This window comes from Halichoeres trimaculatus, unplaced genomic scaffold (genome assembly GCF_033239565.1).
Source record: "Halichoeres trimaculatus isolate MK-OKI-2021-1 unplaced genomic scaffold, fHalTri1.1 fHalTri1_scaffold_4, whole genome shotgun sequence".
Classification (NCBI taxonomy): Eukaryota; Metazoa; Chordata; class Actinopteri; order Labriformes; family Labridae; genus Halichoeres; species Halichoeres trimaculatus.
This window is the reverse complement of record NW_027437182.1, coordinates 23,308,263-23,326,560: the sequence shown is the minus strand read 5'-3', so window position 1 is coordinate 23,326,560 and position 18,298 is coordinate 23,308,263. Positions and strand designations below refer to the sequence as shown.

The 18,298-nt window shown below is 40.7% G+C and overlaps 1 protein-coding gene across 1 annotated transcript; it reads left to right on the top strand.

Moving 5' to 3' along the window:
• The first annotated feature begins 280 nt into the window (after nt 1-280).
• On the top strand, nt 281-17,466 carry LOC141788878 (semaphorin-4E). Its single transcript, XM_074668010.1, has 14 exons — nt 281-432; nt 7,047-7,553; nt 8,210-8,352; nt 9,304-9,366; nt 9,720-9,818; nt 11,583-11,682; nt 11,975-12,085; nt 12,305-12,456; nt 12,670-12,842; nt 12,967-13,123; nt 13,226-13,448; nt 13,904-14,019; nt 15,546-15,765; nt 15,895-17,466. The coding sequence occupies exons 2-14, from the start codon at nt 7,445-7,447 to the stop codon at nt 16,656-16,658; spliced, it is 2,430 nt and encodes an 809-aa protein (XP_074524111.1). The 5' UTR covers nt 281-432; nt 7,047-7,444; the 3' UTR covers nt 16,659-17,466.
• Nucleotides 17,467-18,298: the final 832 nt, after the last annotated feature.

Sequence of the window (18,298 nt, the reverse complement as noted above, 5' to 3'; positions counted from 1 at the left end):
TATATATCTATATGCTTACTAAGAGTTTATTTTCTATATAAAATTACTATTTTGGCAGTAAATTTTGCAATAAATTCCACGCTGGTGTATATTCTTTGCTGTGTACTTTCTCTTTGTTTCACATTTTTAAGTTTTCATTCTAAATGGATTACACATTAAGACAAAGGGGGAGCTCAAATCACGGGAACGTTACTATTGTTTGGCGGTCACAGCTGATTGGCTGCAAAGTGAGAGTGTTTTTTGAAGAAAGGTAGAGTCACATGACCAGGCACTGCCTACCGCGGGGAGCAGCAGCCTGATAATCGCTCCCTGCAGGAATTAGATGTGGAGTGAACGTTACAGGTGGAGCAGGGAGCGTCGAGCCGGATCAAAGACCAGAAAAACAGCAGCAGCAGTCTCAACGGATCCTCATGTAGATGCTGACAACTCCGGGTGAGTCTGATGCCGACGACAGGAGACTCTGCTCTGACTTACTGACTTGTTTGTGCACAGCTTGGTCCCAGCAGGCTTCCTCTTTTATTCCACGGGCTGGTTTTGGGAATTGGATTTGGCAACCTGTAGGGTTTAGAGGTGTAACTTGCCTGTCTTATCTGAGCTTATGGGAAATCCTAATCTAATAATAGCAGGCGAAAGCTAGTCTAAGCAGTGGTAGGATATATGTTTAGACTGCGTGCAAACACTTCATGCAGACAGACAGTGAGATCCTAACTTATGGGGTCGTACGGCTTCAAGATTGTCTCAGCAATGGATATTAAATTGGGACCACAGGCAAAACTGTTTTCATAATTTCAAAGTAGAGAGATTTCCCTTCTGACAAAAACAAAGACCAAGGATCTTTCATGTGCACACCTTCAAACAATTTTTTCAGTGGAGTATTCATTAAATAGAACCCACAGCTTGTTTGCTTGGTTTTGATAATTTGCATTCCCTCCTTGTAAACAGAGCTAAAAATGTATACAGCTGTATGAATAATGCATTATCCTGTAAACATGCCTATCTGCACTATATGAGTGAGCTGAAGTGAATGGTAATGGGGTTAAATTGATATTTTCGAGGGTGCAGCTTTGTGCATGGTGAGTATTATGAGGCATGATATGTGAGTGTGACAGAGCGAGCAGAGGATATATGATAAATGCTGTCAGTGCACTTGCTCGGGGGATTGCCCAATTTTAGCTGTCACACTGCAGCTCAGTGGGGTCGGCTCACACCAGCAGTGTGTGGGCAAAACTGGCAATGATGCACGTTTCTTTATGTTATGCAGCGTATGCACGGCAATGTGAAAAAAACTTAACCCCAAATACAACTAACAGTGAAGACTTAAAGGGATCCAAATGCTGAAACATTAACTTTTCTCATTCTTCTAATACATGTATATGCACCACCTGTGTGTTTTGCCAGGATAATAAGAGGAAAAATGATAGGTTGTAAAGATTTGTGTTCCAGCCCTGGTGTTGTCTCTTTAAGCCTAAAGAAAAGACAGGTGAATGCAATCACTTCTTTAGTTTGATTTCAGTCTCAGCTGCACACCATGTTTTGTTGTCTTGGGTGTTCCCATCTGTCAGCGAACTTGTCACACAACACAGGCGGATCAGGCCAAGTGTTTGCCTCTTCTTATTTTCCTTTTGTGCCCCAGATCCTGCTGAGACTTGCAGGGGTGTGCGTGTGTGTGTGTTTTCTGTGTTTGCGTGCGTTCAAGTGTGCATTCACACTCAACCAGACTTGTCTCATCTATGATGTTTGTCAAAACATAGCTGACAGTGTTATCGAACAGGTTTGTATTTTTTGATTAGTTGTTTTATAACCTTTTTGTGCTTCAGCTCTTGGTTGTACATGCGATTAAAGACATGTGTCGTGGAGGATGGCTCAGAAAGTGTGCACACAGCATGTTTTTGAAGCAGTGTAATTATAACTCTTCCGGTCAACAGAACAAAAGGTAGCAAGTGTCTGTCATTATGATGAAAAGCAAGTTTTGTTTTTAGCCGAGTGCAAAAACATAACCTGGTGCTGAACTGGGGTGTGTTTTCCAGTGTTTCACAACAGTCTGTGACACAAGGAGTGTCAAAGGTGAACACCCTCCCACAACCGGTTTCCTGTTCAGGCCCCCATGATGGAACTCTGTATCACAGCCAGCTCACCAGCCAGTCTGCCAGTGGGCTGCTCGACTCACATTGTACAGTGAGAGACAGGCAGGAAAACAGTCAGCCAGTGACTCAACCTGCATCAAACCTGTAGAGCAGTTAGTCAGTCACACAGGTAAATCAGTTAGAGCCAGAGGAGGCCTCGCCCATACAGCGCGGCGCAGCGTCATTCAAATGCAGCACACCATACCCGAGGCCTTCACTGTCACGGCTCTCTCCAGCTGTTCCACCGTTCACACAGCTCTTTGGATTTGGATTTGTTATGAGTCACGGTGATGACAGCACTCTGCTTGTCTGTGCAAGCTTCGAAACACTGCTGTTTAGGAGTTTGACTTTGAACGCAGCACGTAGTGGTGGAGAAAACCCCTTGGAGGAGTTTTGTAGATATGTAGCAAGCTCCTGAACGGACTATAAATATCCTTGTGCTCCATGTGGATGGTGTGTCTGGAGATACAGCTGTAGGGTGTCCTCAGTCCATTGTGCTGGTTCATGAGCAGCCTTTGAACTCACATTTGTTCACACTCTGCAACTATGGTGCGGGAAAAACCCACCGGCAACCACAGTGCAGACCTTTCAGGATTTTTGAGGTTATACTTTCACATTTACATTTGGACGTGTTGAGATGTCAAGAAACTGCTTGAGTCTCACGTACGTTTGGTTTTTCTGTCTCTAGATGTTCATCCTCCCTGGGTTAAAGCTTACTGAGGCTTTCCATGCAATTTCAGTGCAACTATTTCTTCAATTTCAAAATCCTAGAGAAACAAAAACAAGGTTTCATAGTGTCTTTCATATTATTCATAAATATTCAGCTGCCTTCAAAACCTGCAAGGATAAAACTTTAAGGTAATATAAAATCCTTCACGAGAAGAAATGGAAAGAGACAGAGTTATACAACATCTTATGAATCGACACTGATCTTCAACAAACAAAGGGGATAAGCAGATTTATCACCACTCTTTCACATCATACCCTCTGACTCAAGGGGGGTGCGAGCGTCATTTAATGGTGGTATAATATTTCTTTGGTCACACAGTGTTAGAGAAACAAGAGTTCAAGGAATAGTGTAAACAGAGATTAGATTTCAGGACTGAGAGAAAGTAAAACCTAAAGTTACTCCAAGAATCTGTTGAAATTAAGTGGCTTTTTCTTAATGATTAACTCAGAATTAAGGTAAATCAAGAATACAGAGTCATAATCCACTGGACTGTATGTCATTAAGTTTGCAGTTCCTGCTCGTATTTATGAACAAATGGACTTTGGATGAGGGTGTGAAGCTGTGCATGGGGTCAAAGAGACTCTGGGAGGGTATTTCCTAAATGAAAACAGAACAGACTTTAAAGTTTAAAAATACAGACACCTAACGTCTCTCGCAGTCTGAAACTATCTTTTAGGTTTTTTAATGTCAAGCGATTGCGTGTACCTTTTCCTATCCGTCAATAACCCAAACAAAAAGCGACAGAATGACCTCGAGTAGAGAGTTGAGTTTGTAACCACGGCTTCTTCCTCCTGAACCACACATGAAAAGACTTAATAAAGTAAACATTTGACTTGTCATCTGGCCAAACACATTACGACAAATGAATGGTAATGCTGCTTGTTGTTTGCTGGATGTAGTAGGTCGCTTATAATGTCAACTACAACATGTTTCATTGAGAGGTGGTTGTATTTCAATGTTTACTTTTCTTTTAATGCCACAAGAAAAAAAAAACATCATTTGAAGCCTTGATGCAGCTTTTAATAAATGTTTTACATCCAATATTAAAAATCAGAAACCAAAAACACTGCAGAAAATTTGTGTTCCGTTTAGTAATTTATTATTTGATTTTTATATTTATTGCACATATAGAAAGATGAACATACAAAAATGTAACAATACATAATTAATCGAACAAAAAAAACAGTAACTTCAACAAAAAAAATGTGCAGGAGGGGCCAAAAAACCCCATAAGGGCTTGTCGAGTGTCCCACCAAAAGACAAGCACAAGAATGTTATTGAAATATATACATATACACACATGCGCATACCAATGTATACATACACATACACATGCATACATATTTAACTACAGACATGCATAAATACCTATACACATCCATCCATAAAACCTTTTCCAGCAGTGGAACTAATATAAAGTCAAGGAAGAGAAAGAAGAAGAAGATGAAAAAAATCAATACAGTGTTTGCAAAGTAGGACAGAAAAATGAAAGATTATAGTGGAGTACTTGTAATAAAAGCCTAGAAAAATAAGATTTTATTTAAACTGATCAACAAAAAGGTCTAATCTGGAGGTTGTCTTTCTAAACAAAGCCCCTTGCACCTGGTAACTTGTGTAAAAACCTTGGCTTTGTGCACCTTCCCCTTCCCCCATGTGCACATGTGAGTGTGACTTTGGATAAACACAGGAAGAGAAAAGAGGGACAACTGCTGCGTGCTCTTTTATTGTTTTAACCATACCTGCCTGTCTGCACTGTTAGGAGGGATCTGTCAAACTCTGTGAGAACAACCCGGAGTCATTCCATTCAGCTTTAACCCCTCAACTTACACACACACACACACACACACACACACACTGACACACACACGCACACGCACACACACACACAAACAGCCACACACAACCTGCTTGCAAAAGTATGCAAGATGTTGGTGCTCTTACAACAAATGAGCAGTCCCACACATGCAGCAGCTTGTCCCGCCGTGTCAAGTAACAACAAGGAGGGAGCATGGCAGTTTGTGGCAAAACACACGTAGAAAACTGCGGTTGTTCAGAGGCACTGGGGAGCGAGCGCTTGGCTCTCTCCAGGGAATTTGGAAGCTGTCATTTTCTGTCAACAGGCGAGGGCTCTGTGGTGTGTGTTCAAAGGATGCACCTCTGAAATGATGCGAGTGTTTTTTTTTCTCTCTCCGAGCTAAAATCTAAATAAGTGTTGCAAAGCAGCTGTGTAGTGCCACTGCTTTTGAGCCTTGTGCACCCAAAAGATAAGAATATAGTTTTACCTTGCGAGTCTGCTCTTAAGTATGCTTTGTGTGTTATTCAGAGAGGGAAAAAAAAGCGCCTTGATGAATTTTGAATGAGGCCATGCTGCTCAGTTAGTCAAAACAGAAGGAAACTCGCCGAAGTGCTAAGTCTCAATTCAGTGTGATTCCCAGGGTAAGGATGTAGCGTTAAAGCACTGAATTATTGTGATCCGCATGCATGCCCAAACCTGAGCTGATCCCCTCTGCTGCATGAACCCCACTGAGCCCAGAGGAAGCAGGCTCTTATCAGGGAGGAGGACAGGAAGACTCAGAGTGGAGGAGGAAGAGAGAGTGGGGGGTTGGTGGGCAGTGGGCCAGTATTTTACTGAACATCAGTTTCCTCTGCGAAGTTTGCTCTTATGACTTTTCATTACTTTACCCTTAAATAGTAGAAGACTCTGACTCTGCAACAAACAAGATTTTTTTTCCAAGCATGAGTATCTTAACATTTTGAAAGTAGCATGTCACTCTGCTCTTATTTTTACCTCCGCCAAGGATGTTATGTTTCTGGGAGAGTTTGTCTGTTTGTCTGTTTGTTTGTCTGTGAACAACATAACTCAAAAAGTAACAAACAGGTCTTGATGAAATTTTCAGGAAATGTTCAAAATGGGATAAAGAAGAAGTCATTAAATTTTGGAGGTGATCCGGATCACCGACTGGATCCAGGATTTTTTAAAGGACTCTTTATCATTGTGAGATAGGGCTGTTTTCACCTTATGTGTATATAACTCCACTATAAATGGTTGGATTGCTTTGCAAAACAATACAAGACAAGGTCACCATAATTTCTGACAGATGCAAAAGTACGATCCAGATCCTGGCAATATTGTGGAAACTAAGATCTGGAATATAAAATATGTACTGAGTCATCATAATTTTCAACACTGTCAGGAAACAAATTATCGTACAAACCTGCAACTAACACCAAATTGTAGAAGACAGTCTGCTGAAAGGAAGTATAACATTAAAGTAGGACAATCACAATATGCTTGCTGGAGGTCTGCACTCTCTGCATGCTTTTCTAGTTCGTACCATGCAGTGGAGTCTAGGGATGGGTACCGAAATAGGTACTTCTACAGGTACTGACCGAATTCTGTCAAAAGTACCGGGTACCGATTCATGAAAAATCAAAAGGTATCATGTTTGGGTACCAAAATGCATCCTTGTGACTGTTAGGGAGTGGAAGAGTAAACGATTTTCCATGCTGGACATGAACACAGCATTATAAGATTATATATTGAAGAATAAATATGTTAAAATAAAAAAAGAAAATTTTACTATTAGCCAAATTGATATTTTTTAACACATAAACACAAAAAAGTATCAGAAATTGGTACCGTTGAGTACCAGTACCAATTGCCAGATACCAGGCATCGGTACCGTATCGTTTCAAATGTGAAAGGTACCCATCCCTAGCTGAGTCAAGTATCATGAAAGTCTTTTTGATGTCTGGTAAAAGATCAGGCTAATCATCTGAAATCTGTTTTCCTTTCTGTACTTCTTGATTACCATCAGTGGACTGCTTTGATTTTGTCGTCAGTCAGCAGAAAAGATTATATAAATGTTGCTTTTTTTGTGAGTCAAGGGAGAAAGACAGCACTGTTAGTCAAAACCATCTTTCTACATTGTAATTATTATAAAGAGAGTACATCAAAGTTTTAAAGTTAGTGTTTATTAAGTGATGAGTTATGAATGATGAAATGTTCAAAGGAAGGAGTGGAAAGAAACACAGCAGCAGACAAACCAGTGTCTGTTTTCAAAGTGAATGCATTTTCTTTTTTCCATCTTCAAATGCAAACATCATTTCCCGTCTTAGCATTGAATGCCAGTCTTCCCACGTCATGGAGCTCTTTAATTATTAACACCTACATATTTTTATATCTGTTTTAGGTTGGCACCATGAAGATGATCTCCTCCAGCACTCCTCAGCAGTAGGCGTGCAGCATGGCTTCTGCTCCTCCCTCCAAAGAGGACCAAAGTGGCTCATTAACACTGCGCTGGAGGCTAACACCGACATAGATAATTTCTACGCAGGACACTAACTTCAAACTGAACCGAGCAGCCTGAGTTCCTCTCCGCTCCCCTGGTTAAACACACGTACGATCTGCCTCTAGAGGGATGGCTTCTGCCAGAGTGACACATGTTCAGGAGAGCGACTGCACTACAGTGTGACAGCAGCAACATATGGACTGAGACTTTAGACCATGTTCTGTCTCTGATTGGGTGCTTTGGTGGCAGAGCTAGACTGTACAGCTCTTCCACTCGAAGACAAACCTGGACTCTGAGCCATGTCTCTTCTCTCAGTCTTGAGCATCATTTGTGGATTGATGCTCCACGTTTCATTTGGTGCGATTGACACTCACTACGGTGTCCCACGAAAGACATTTCTCTTCCAGAGTAAGTCAGAAAGACTCGTTAGCTCAAGTGTTAGCAATGTAGTACTGCTTTCCAGATATGGAGGGGAAACTACTACTATTATTTGCAGTAGTTAAAGAAGGTTTTTGAACATTTTAACTAGACATGCACCGATCGATCCATGCCTGTTTTCTTAATTTTGGGGGATGGTGACCGATGATCAGAGATCAGTGATCGGCCCATCCTTACATATGAAACTGATCTTATATACCTCAGGGAAGGTCTGACAGCCAGCCATTGTTGCTTTATGCTCTAAGACCTAAAACTCAGGACATTTTATTGGTTGTTTGAATTAAAACATAAAGTTTCGTGGTTTCACAGGTATTGTTCAATGATTTTCAATAAAATAAGATTGGAACATTGGAAGTATATGCTGTCAGTTATAAAAAAAAAAAAGTAAAAATTGATATTGGCCCAAATCAGTATCGGCAGGTCGGGCTTTTTAAAGATTGGTGATTGGCCAGAAAATTGTGATCGGTGCACGCCCAACTTTAACTGTGATGTGAGCCTTTTTGTACAAAACGGGGCCAGTTTAGCATTTTGTTTTGCTGTGGGGTAATTTTTCAATTTTGTGCAACAGCTACTGGAAGAAAAAACACTTAAACTCTTTGTAACAATTGAGATGTTCTTCTGCTTAGGTACGCTCAGCTTGTTCAAAGAAGAAGGGATCTTTAACTACTCCACCATGCTGATGCGAGAAGACCTCGGTGTGGTGCTGCTGGGAGCCAGAGAGGCCATATACGCTCTGGACATCAACAACATCTCTGTGAGAAAGGCTGCGGTAAGAGCTTTACATGAGATTCATTTAATGAAGACAGGTGTGTTACTGCAGGTGTGAAGCTGATAAATAAAATTGGAGTATTAAAATGCAAACCCTCCTTTGCTTTATGAAATAGCTTTTAATCAACTTTTTATTATGAATGAAAACTGGAAAGCGTTGAGACATTTCTGAAAATTTGTGTGCAGGGGTTGAAGTCATTTTTATGGAATAATTAGTAAGCCAGTCACTGTCAGACTTCTCGTACCTAATCATGGATTACAGAACGGTTTCCCGAAACTTTTAGCTCATAACGCCTTTGAATGAAGTCATGTCTATTTGTGATTCAACATCAAAGGTTATGAAGGTGTGGACGGGAATTATGAGCAGTTCAGTCATATTGCTTCATCCCAGAATGTCAGATATGGAGGATTTCAAGAGGACTGACAAGGTGGAAGTATCCAATATTTCACAAGGTTTCGCAAGGTTGAGAATCTCTGGTTTTATAAGAAAGCAAAAGCATCCTGTTACATTTTACTTTTTGGAAACATCTCAAGGTCTAATCATAACCGTTCACTCTGAAATCTCTGGGAGTACTTCCACGCTCTCTTTCACTGCTCTCTGAGTGTGTGTGTGTTTTGGCTCAAGATAGCTCACAGGAACACATTAGATAGATTAATTAACTGCTCTCACATCAGCAGCCAGCTTCAAATTGTTGTCTTTGTGGCTTGTGTGCGTTTGCATCTGGAATTTAAATGAATAATGGTCAGTGGTCTGCTGATTTATGATTATACTTGCACAGATAACTGTCACGCCTAAGGAGGGATTGGTGACGAGGTGACCGATTGTCCTTAAGTCACCACAAACAATGAAACGTGTGAGGGTAAATGTGTTACAGCTGTACCGCTGTGAGGTGAGTTGCGACACCGTTTCTTCATGCTTTGACAAGATTCTCTGCTCTCTCTGTTGATGCAGGTGTATTGGCGAGTTACTGAGGAAAAGCAGAGAGAGTGCACGTACAAAGGAAAACACGCGGAGGTCTGTGTAATGTCTTTCAAACCCTAACTCTTACTTCTAGGGCAGAGATAGAGCTTTAAAGGATGAGTGAAAGCATTTACTCCCTGGTGCAGTTTATCTCCTATGCGTTTGTAAATCATTTATATGAGAGCTTTTTTTCCCCCCTTTTTAAGTCTACACACAGAATTCCCTTTGAAGTGCTTTGCTTACGACTGCATGCTGAATGTCCAAATAAAGGCATGAGAAGAAAATACATGTGCACAGCCTTGACCTTTTGGTCAGCAGCCGATGTATGTTTGTGGCATGTTTGTGTTTTTGCGGCTGAACTAACAGAGCGGGGACCTTGGCATTCTCTCTGCTGGATCTTGTTGCAGGTGGAATGTCGAAACTACATCCGAACCCTGCACAGACTGAACAGCACGACAATGTATGTGTGTGGCACAAATGCTTTCAGCCCCACCTGTGACTACATGGTAAGCATACTATGCAGCATGTAGAAAGTTCTGAGGGTTTCATAAACTATGTCCAAGACAGAGCTCTTTTTCTAGAGATAATTTGAGCTTTGTGACGTTAAAATCTTTCATTATTTTATTCTTCTGTACTTTGTTTGAAATTTTTCACACTTCCCCTCATGAACTAATAATGTTAATGGTGTTCAGGATACATATATGAGCGGTTTGTCGTGTTTAGAAGTTGAGATTTACATACTGCATGCTCAACATAAAGGACCATCTTTTTGTTTTTTGAATGTATCCAAAAGTCTCAGTGACTTTATAAAACTGTAGTTATTATCAAACCTTCCTGTCAATGTATGACTTTCAAGCATTAAAAATTAGGATTTATTAACTCATGTTATCCCACTGAGATTAAAAAGGTCTTTTTCAAGGGAGACCTGGCCAAGACAGGCAACAGCAAACACACAGTTACAGACAGAAATGCAAAGTGCAATTTACAAAGCACAACATTTAGATAAAAAAAAAAAAACAGAATCAGACGTCAGAACCAGAAATACTGCATTGATCCCCGAGGTGAAATTACTTTTTTGTTGCAGCTACTCCCATTCAAAAAGTGTTAAAAATAAATGGTATAAAAAAAATCAATATAAGACATTAGAAAGTACAAATGTGAAAATATAAGCACAAGTGTAACATGAAACTGAATATAAGTATAAGATATTATTATAAACTTTTACCAAGAATATGATATATTAATAATGTCATAAATTATTGATCATAGCACAAATACTGACATTAAATATGGGTTTATCGCACAGAGGTAATTGTTATAGATATAGAACCATTTACGAGTCATTTCTGGGAATAAATACATCGACATCTTATAGAATCTGCTTTCATGTCTTTAAAAACATTTAAGGACATCAGCTCTTTGAGCTTTAAATGATTCTGCAACAGAGAGCATACAGAGGTCCTGAAAATGCAAAAGTACTGTCCTGGTACTTCTCTGCACAATAAAAACCTATGAACAGAGAAGAAGGCGACCAAGAATTGCCTAATAAATAAAGGAGTACCAGTGTATGAGCCTACGGGTCGCCCAGGCGGGCCACCCAACCCCAGAGTATAACTCACAATGATGAGTCATAGATTTACAATTTGCAATGAACCTCAAGGATGCATGGTAGACAGTATCGACCATATGGAGACACTGTACAGAGCTGTGAACGTACAAAAGATCACCATAATCTGAAACAGGTAAAAATGTTGCAGCGACAAGCCGCTTTTTTGCATTGAAAGAAAAACACAACTTGTTCCTGAAATAAAAACCCAGTTTTGGCCTCAGCTTTTTCAAAGACACTGTAAGTGGGTAAGGAGTCATCAATCAACAAACTCAGGTATTTGTTACAGTGTACATCTGGTGTTTGGATGATTGTTTACTGCAGTTTTAAAGAGCAAACAGCTTTTTCTGAACATAAACACTCACTAGTGGATCTTGATGTATTTATTTACATAACCATAAAACAATTCTTAACATTTAAAAGCATTAAATTGAATTAATAACATGTTTCATTGTTGATCCTTGTGCCTCTCCTCTGTAAAGTAGAATTTGGGCAAAACAATGTGTTAGTCAAACATCAGAAGTGAATCTTAAAAGATTGATTGTTTACATCCTCTTCTTCCAGCCCTGTACTCCACAACTGTGTTTAAATAAAATGGTCAAGTGTCATTCCTTTCCCCTCTTTAAAAGTTTACTTTCCTCTTCTTTTCCCTTATTTCCGGCAGACGTTCTCCAATGGACAGCTGAGGCTGGAGGGAAAGCAGGAAGAGGGAAAGGGGAAGTGTCCTTTTGATCCCTTCCAGAGATACTCCTCTCTCATGGTCGGTGAGTGTTTGAGTCAGGTGTTGCTGCCAAAGAGAACAAAGCAAAGAATCCTGCTGAATGTCCAGAGAGCAGCGACAGGACAGATAAAGCTTTTTAACTGCAGGCAGATTTTACCAGAACACCAGATGCACTAAAAATATCCCCAAACATCTGTTCTCTAAACAAATGTACCAGTTATTTACACAAGTTCACTTTATATCAGTTCATCAGAAGGCATATAAATCAGGTATTGTTTAACTTAATAATTATTGTTTCCAGGAATTTATCATTATCTCTTGTTCCTGTCGAACAGGAAGTGACCTGTATTCTGCTACATCCATCAACTTCTTGGGATCTGAGCCTGTGGTTCTTCGCAGCTCGGACTCGGCTCTCCGCACTGAGTTCAAGAGCTCCTGGCTCAGTGGTGAGTTCCTCCTCTTCAAACAAAACTGGCCTTTTTAAAGTTTTATATCACAGTCGGAATGGATTAGAGGCATCAGCCGCACCAAAACCACACTGCTTATACATGATGTAGCTGGTATTTGTAGATATCTTCTCATGTAACTGACAAAGATCAAAGTTTTTTTGTGTTTTCTTTGCTTTCTCTGCCTTGAAGAACTCATTTCATGTTTTATGATTTCAGAGCCAAACTTTGTCTACATGGATTTTGTAGATGAGAGTTTTAATAGCCCTGACGGCGATGATGATAAGGTGTACTTATTCTTCAGCGAGAATGCCATGGAGTACGATTTCTACAGCAAAGTAGCCGTGTCTCGAGTGGCCCGTGTCTGCAAGGTATCATTAAGTGCAGGATAAAAACTAACAGTCCCTTTAACACCTTAGGTATTTTAAGAGACACTTAAATTTAAGTGCACTATTATGTTTATGTAAGAGAGGAAATGTTACTCTTCTGTTTGGCTTCATGCTCTCTATCTGACACGGGGTCTGGTTATTCAAGGTAAAATCTGCCGAGTATCATATGACCGAGCTCTCTGTCTCTGTGTTTAGGGGGATATGGGCGGCCAGCGGACACTCCAGAGGAAATGGACATCGTTCCTGAAAGCTCGTCTGGATTGTTCTCTCCCTGAACCCAGCCTGCCCCCCATTGTCCAGGATGTCTTCCTGCTCAAGCACAAGGACTGGAGGAAGAGCGTATTCTACACTGTCTTCACTCCACAGTCGTAAGTACTCACAACTAAATCATGAGGGTGGTTGCTGACATTAGACTGTGTGTGAATTCTTTCAGAAAAGAGTACCTGATGTGTATTTTCTGTATGCTAAAAGTGTTCAATTTCATTTTTCTAGAAGCTTGTCCCAGGTGTCTGCGGTTTGTGCATACAGCGTGTCCGCCATTCGAGATATTTTCAATGAGGGCAAATTTAAGACACCTGTTGCCGTGGAGACCTCACACGTCAAATGGGTGATGTACACTGGAGAGGTGCCAGTTCCCAGACCCGGGGCAGTGAGTCTGAACCCTCTTTCCCATCTTGATGTGATTCTGGATACCAAAGCATTGAAAGCACATCTTCAAAACCCAGAATTAAATTAAAGTTTTGCTTTTCAGTGCATCAATAATGTGGCACGCAAAATGGGGATGAATCGCTCTCTGGACCTGCCAGACAAAACCCTCCAGTTCATCAGGGACCGTCCCCTCATGGACGAGGCTGTTCGCCCTCTGACAGGAGGGCCGCTGCTGCTCAAGAAGGGAGCTTTGCTGACTCGGATTGTAGTGGACAGCGTGCTGGCGCTGGATGAACAGAGATATGCCGTCATGTTCATTGGCACTGGTGAGAAAGTTGTATCAGTAACAGAACGGATGCAGGTTTATAAAGTGCAATACAATGCAAGGTTTATATGATGAGTGTGATAAGCTAACTTCAATTCACTAAGTGTATTGTACTAATGTTATGTTTAATTGAGCTATTGTGATTATTTTATTTCAGGTCAAAAACGGATATGAATTGACTCATTGAACTCACTGTTTACAGAAATAAACAACCAACAACTTCTCCAATACTGTCACTACATTCGTTTTAAATTAACCAAGACAGGAAGGAAAAATACAGCATAGTTGGAAAAGACACAAAACACTTTAGAGTTAGCAAATGAAAAAAGACACATAGTCCAAAGTTAGCTCTATGAGTTATGAGAGAGTAGATCAAAGCCAGTATCTGGGTCATTATACATGTGCACCGTGCTGATTTTACAGGAGTTTAAAAAATCCTCTGTTGTCTTCCATTAGAAAATGGTTACATTCAGAAAGCTGTCAACTACTATGGAGAAATGTTCATTATTGAGGAAGTCCAGCTGTTTGAAAATCCTGTTCCTATCACTACTCTGCGCCTGTCATCCAGCAAGGTGAGTCCATGCATGTTGAGATTAGCGACCAGAACAGATTGTCAGCTGATCATCATCACAGGCTAAGGAGTTTACTAATGTTGTTGTTTGCAATGACATACAGCAAGCTTTGATATAAATTTAAACCTTAAAGGGGGCATATCATGCTGATCCCTGATTTAATACTTACATATAATATAATAAATTTGAAAACAAGACCTTTCATCCCCTGAATCTTCAAAAAATGAGATATTGTATTTTTTCTGATATCCTAGAATGAGATTTGATGCCTCTGAAAATAGGTCATTGCCATTTGGCCGCGAGATTTCGACCTTCGTGACGACACGAGGATCCTTTCTTTTTATTGGAGTAATCTGATTAAGCAGCTCCTCCTCTGTGAAGTCAGTTAGTCACACAACCGCCACCGAGGGATACACGCACCAAGAGCCGAGTATAAACGTATAAACTATACATGTTACAGTAACGGTTTGACTCACCACACTGAAGCGTCCTGAGGTGATCTGTGTCGAGGTGGATTTTCTTCCTCCTGAGCTGCAGAACCGTCCAGGTCTGACTCGGGGTCCAATACAAAAGGACGTATCCTACACTCTGCCATTTTATTAGTGCTATCAATGCCTTTCGGTGAAGTATTGGCAAACAGCAAACTCGCTCGGTCTGCTCCATTCAATGCGTTGATTTTGTAAATACTGCCATGCTGCAAAAACCGCCTCCTGGCTCTACCCCCTCCGCCCCTCTGATAGAACTGGCCAATCAGAGCACAAAGGGCTGTGACGTTGCGAGGTTACTGGAGGTCATTCTAGAAACGGAGCGTTTCAACGAGATTTTCAGAATGGCCCAAAATGAGGATATTGAGAACGCTATAGTGGGGCAATGAAGGAACTAAATGACTTGTACTGAGGGCGGAAATGCTTTACAGGCATCCTAGTCTGGCATAGTGAAAAGGAGAAACAAGCACGATATGTCCCCTTTAAATATGTAGTTACTAACTTTTTTTAGTACAAAGTAGAAAAGCCATTAAAGTATTAAACACAGACTTCGACTTAGACAGACTCCATTATCATTCTGTTTGCAGCAGGTTGAAATTTTGTTTGCACGGACCACAGTTTTTCAGTGTACAGATAGAGTGCAAAAAAGAAGTATCAAGGGGCAAAAGTAACAGGGTGTAATGGTACAGTAAAGAGTAGGGAGTAGTAAGGTGCAGCAGGTGATAGTAAGGTGCAATCAAAAAATAACATTAGTGGCAGTAGTGGCGTTGTGGTGACTGGTGAGAAAAAGTGGCAGCATTGGTCGGATATTAAGTAACAGAAAGTTTGTAGGTTAGCAAAGAAAGATAAACTAAATGAATAAATGTTGACTGGTAATTTGAAGAAAGTGCATGTATAGTAATAAATAAATAAACAACAGTAGAGTATAATACTGACCAGAATAAAATAACAGTGAGATGTGTCACAGCAGTGAATATTGACAGAGTGAAGGGAAGATGGAGTCTGTGGTGTGTTAATTTGAGTGTTGGTTTGTGAACTCAGGGCCAGCTGTATGCAGGCTCAGAGTTTGGTGCCATCCAAATGCCGGTCAGTAACTGCAGCCGCTATGATACCTGTGTGGACTGCATCTTGGCTCGGGACCCTTACTGTGCCTGGGACTTCAGCACCCAGCAGTGCTCTTCAGTTAACAGTTTACCACCCTCCTCACATCCGGTTCTACAGAGTCTGACCAGGGGAGACGCCTCACAGTGTCCTGACCCAGGTACATTTATTCACAAGGTGTTTTTTTGCATTTGTTTCTGGAAACACCTTTTCTATCAAACAGCACCTTGGAAGAAGTAATAATTAGTATTCAGAAGGAAGATCCTGGTGTTTTTGTGTTTTTTTTTAGAACCGGTAGCAGCTGTGGACTTCCCCCTGGTTCCAGAGAACAACATCCAGCTGCCCTGCCAGCTCCACTCCAACTTGGCGCAGGTCCTGTGGCGATTCTCTGACCAAACACTTCACTCAAACAACAAATACTACATCTACAGCGGGGGCCTCCTCATCCTGAGAGCAACTGAATCAGATGCAGGCCTGTACACGTGTGACTCAGTGGAGCAGATCAATGACAAAACATTCAACAGGACCGTGGCTGTTTATCGTTTACAGCTCTCCCCTGGCACAGGAGTGGGGGACAGCTCTACCCCTGGCAATGAGGTGACAGATTCCTCTGGCTCAGTCCACAGTGTGAATACGCCTGCACCAAGACCGGGGCCAAACCAGGACGATGGGGACCCGCTGTCCCCTGAAAACCAGAGAGACACTGGCAGGGTGACGCGTTTGGAGGTGGCTGTAGCTCTGCTCTCACTGCTTTGTCTTTCACTAACAGGGGTCATATTTTGGATCTGGAGCCGAGGACATTGGGAATGCGCCAAGTTTGCAAAGCGTTCCAGTGCAAGTGAGGCGAAAAGGCACTCGGCCGAGTACATGCATATCCAGAACAGAACTTCAGAGATAAAGCTCCTGGGGCCTGAGTCCGGTAGACCTTGCAGTGCCAATAATAATCACTCTGCTGTTGACTTCAAAGGGAATGGGGAGCACCACTTCACACCTATGGCCAACATTTCAAGTCTGGACGGGCTGGGATACATAAATGATGAGTCAGAGATTTGACTTTGCTGAGTTATAGAAATTAGTCGAAGGCCAACAATGGTGCCCTAATTACCTTTCTATAGGTGTTCTGCTGTGTAAAAAGTTTTGTACATTATAAATTCTTTTGAGCGGAGTCTTTCTTCTCCATGTCTGACAGAGTCGATCATTTCTGCACTCTAACTGGGCAGCTGATGTTCACTGAAGAGACTTTTCAGGAGTTCTGGTTGAATTTTCACTCCAGGATGAATTGAAATTCCTTTTTTTATAAATGTATTTTTGTATAACTATTGTGAATACACTTGTATATTATGTACAGCTGAGACCATTTTTTTCAACCATTATTTATTTGTGAAAATGAAGTGTTCATTTCAGCTTTACAGGTTTGAGGTCTAAGTATTTTAAAATACAGTTAAAGACAACACATTGAACTAAGTTTCCTGGCACATTTCATTCAATGGATTCTTTTGTTAATTTGCTTTAACACTTTCCAGCCTGAGGAATAAGTGAACAATCACCAGCTTTGCTGTGATGGATCAAATGTTTTTACTGCTTCTGTGTTCAGACGAACTTTTAAAGATGGATTATGGATGCAAATCTACATTTACACACTTTCTCATTTTTAACAGGAAATTCCAGTTTTTATTAAATATCAACATCATTGCCCTGCTATAAATGTTGTTGGGTAAAGTTATGCATCATTAGAAAGTGTACAGTGAAAACACTTTGTCTTTTGGTGTCGAACTTCAAAAAATTCACTCGCTGTTGATATTAAAAAGACTTCCTGAAGACTTTGACCTGTGTCTAACAGTCAGTAATGACTAATCATTTCTCACATGGCTCAGAACTGAATTAAGACCAATGTTGGGATTTCGGGGACCATTTCTTTGTCTGAATGTTTTTGAACAGGTTCTCTTGTGTATTTTTTTGGCAGTATAACGAGAATAACAATGGGAACAAAAACACACACTGACACTGCAGTTACCTCTGACTGTTTGTTTTTGTAGCATACGTCTGTGACCAGTGAAAATTACAGTAATACAGCCTGAACCTGCTGAGTGTTTTCCCACTCTGTCATTTACATCAGAGCTGCCTAAGGATTCATCTTAAACAAGAGCTGTTGATGTGTGGAAGTGGGTCTCTGCTCAATTATTCAACAGTGCAGTATATGATACTTGTCAGGAAGTGAACTGAGGCAATATATCTATCATATTAGGTAATTAATGTTTAATAAACTACCGGAGCTGTGGCATCAATAAGATAGTTTTCTATGCGCTTTTATGCCAAGAATGTAAAGTACAGATTTAACGTGTGTCTACTGTTTTAATATTCAAATCCTCCCCACTGACTCTACTATAATGAGGCCTTTTCTCATACTTTTGGTTCAGGCTTTCACACATTTTTCTATCATGCTTTTTCATCCCACTTAATTTGTTCAAGCATTTCTTAAAAAGGGAGAAAAATCAATATTATATTGGCTTCTTATTGCAGGGTTGGAGGATTCAACACCAAGGAAAGGGGAGATGGAAAACAAACAACACACAATTTTTTGTTAGTGTTGGACAGCAATACTGTCAATGGTATTTTTAAAGACTGTTTTACCTTTATAGATCTGATTTAACAGCTTTGGGGTAAAATGGTTGTTATTTAGCCATTAAAACATA

Bases quoted from the DNA above. Each gene is read 5' to 3' on its own strand.
- LOC141788878 (XM_074668010.1), top strand. From the start codon at position 7,445: ATGTCTCTTCTCTCAGTCTTGAGCATCATTTGTGGATTGATGCTCCAC. The intron at 7,554-8,209 runs GTAAGTCAGAAA...TCTTCTGCTTAG, and splicing joins AAAGACATTTCTCTTCCAGA to GTACGCTCAGCTTGTTCAAA. The intron at 13,124-13,225 runs GTGAGTCTGAAC...TTTGCTTTTCAG, and splicing joins CAGTTCCCAGACCCGGGGCA to TGCATCAATAATGTGGCACG.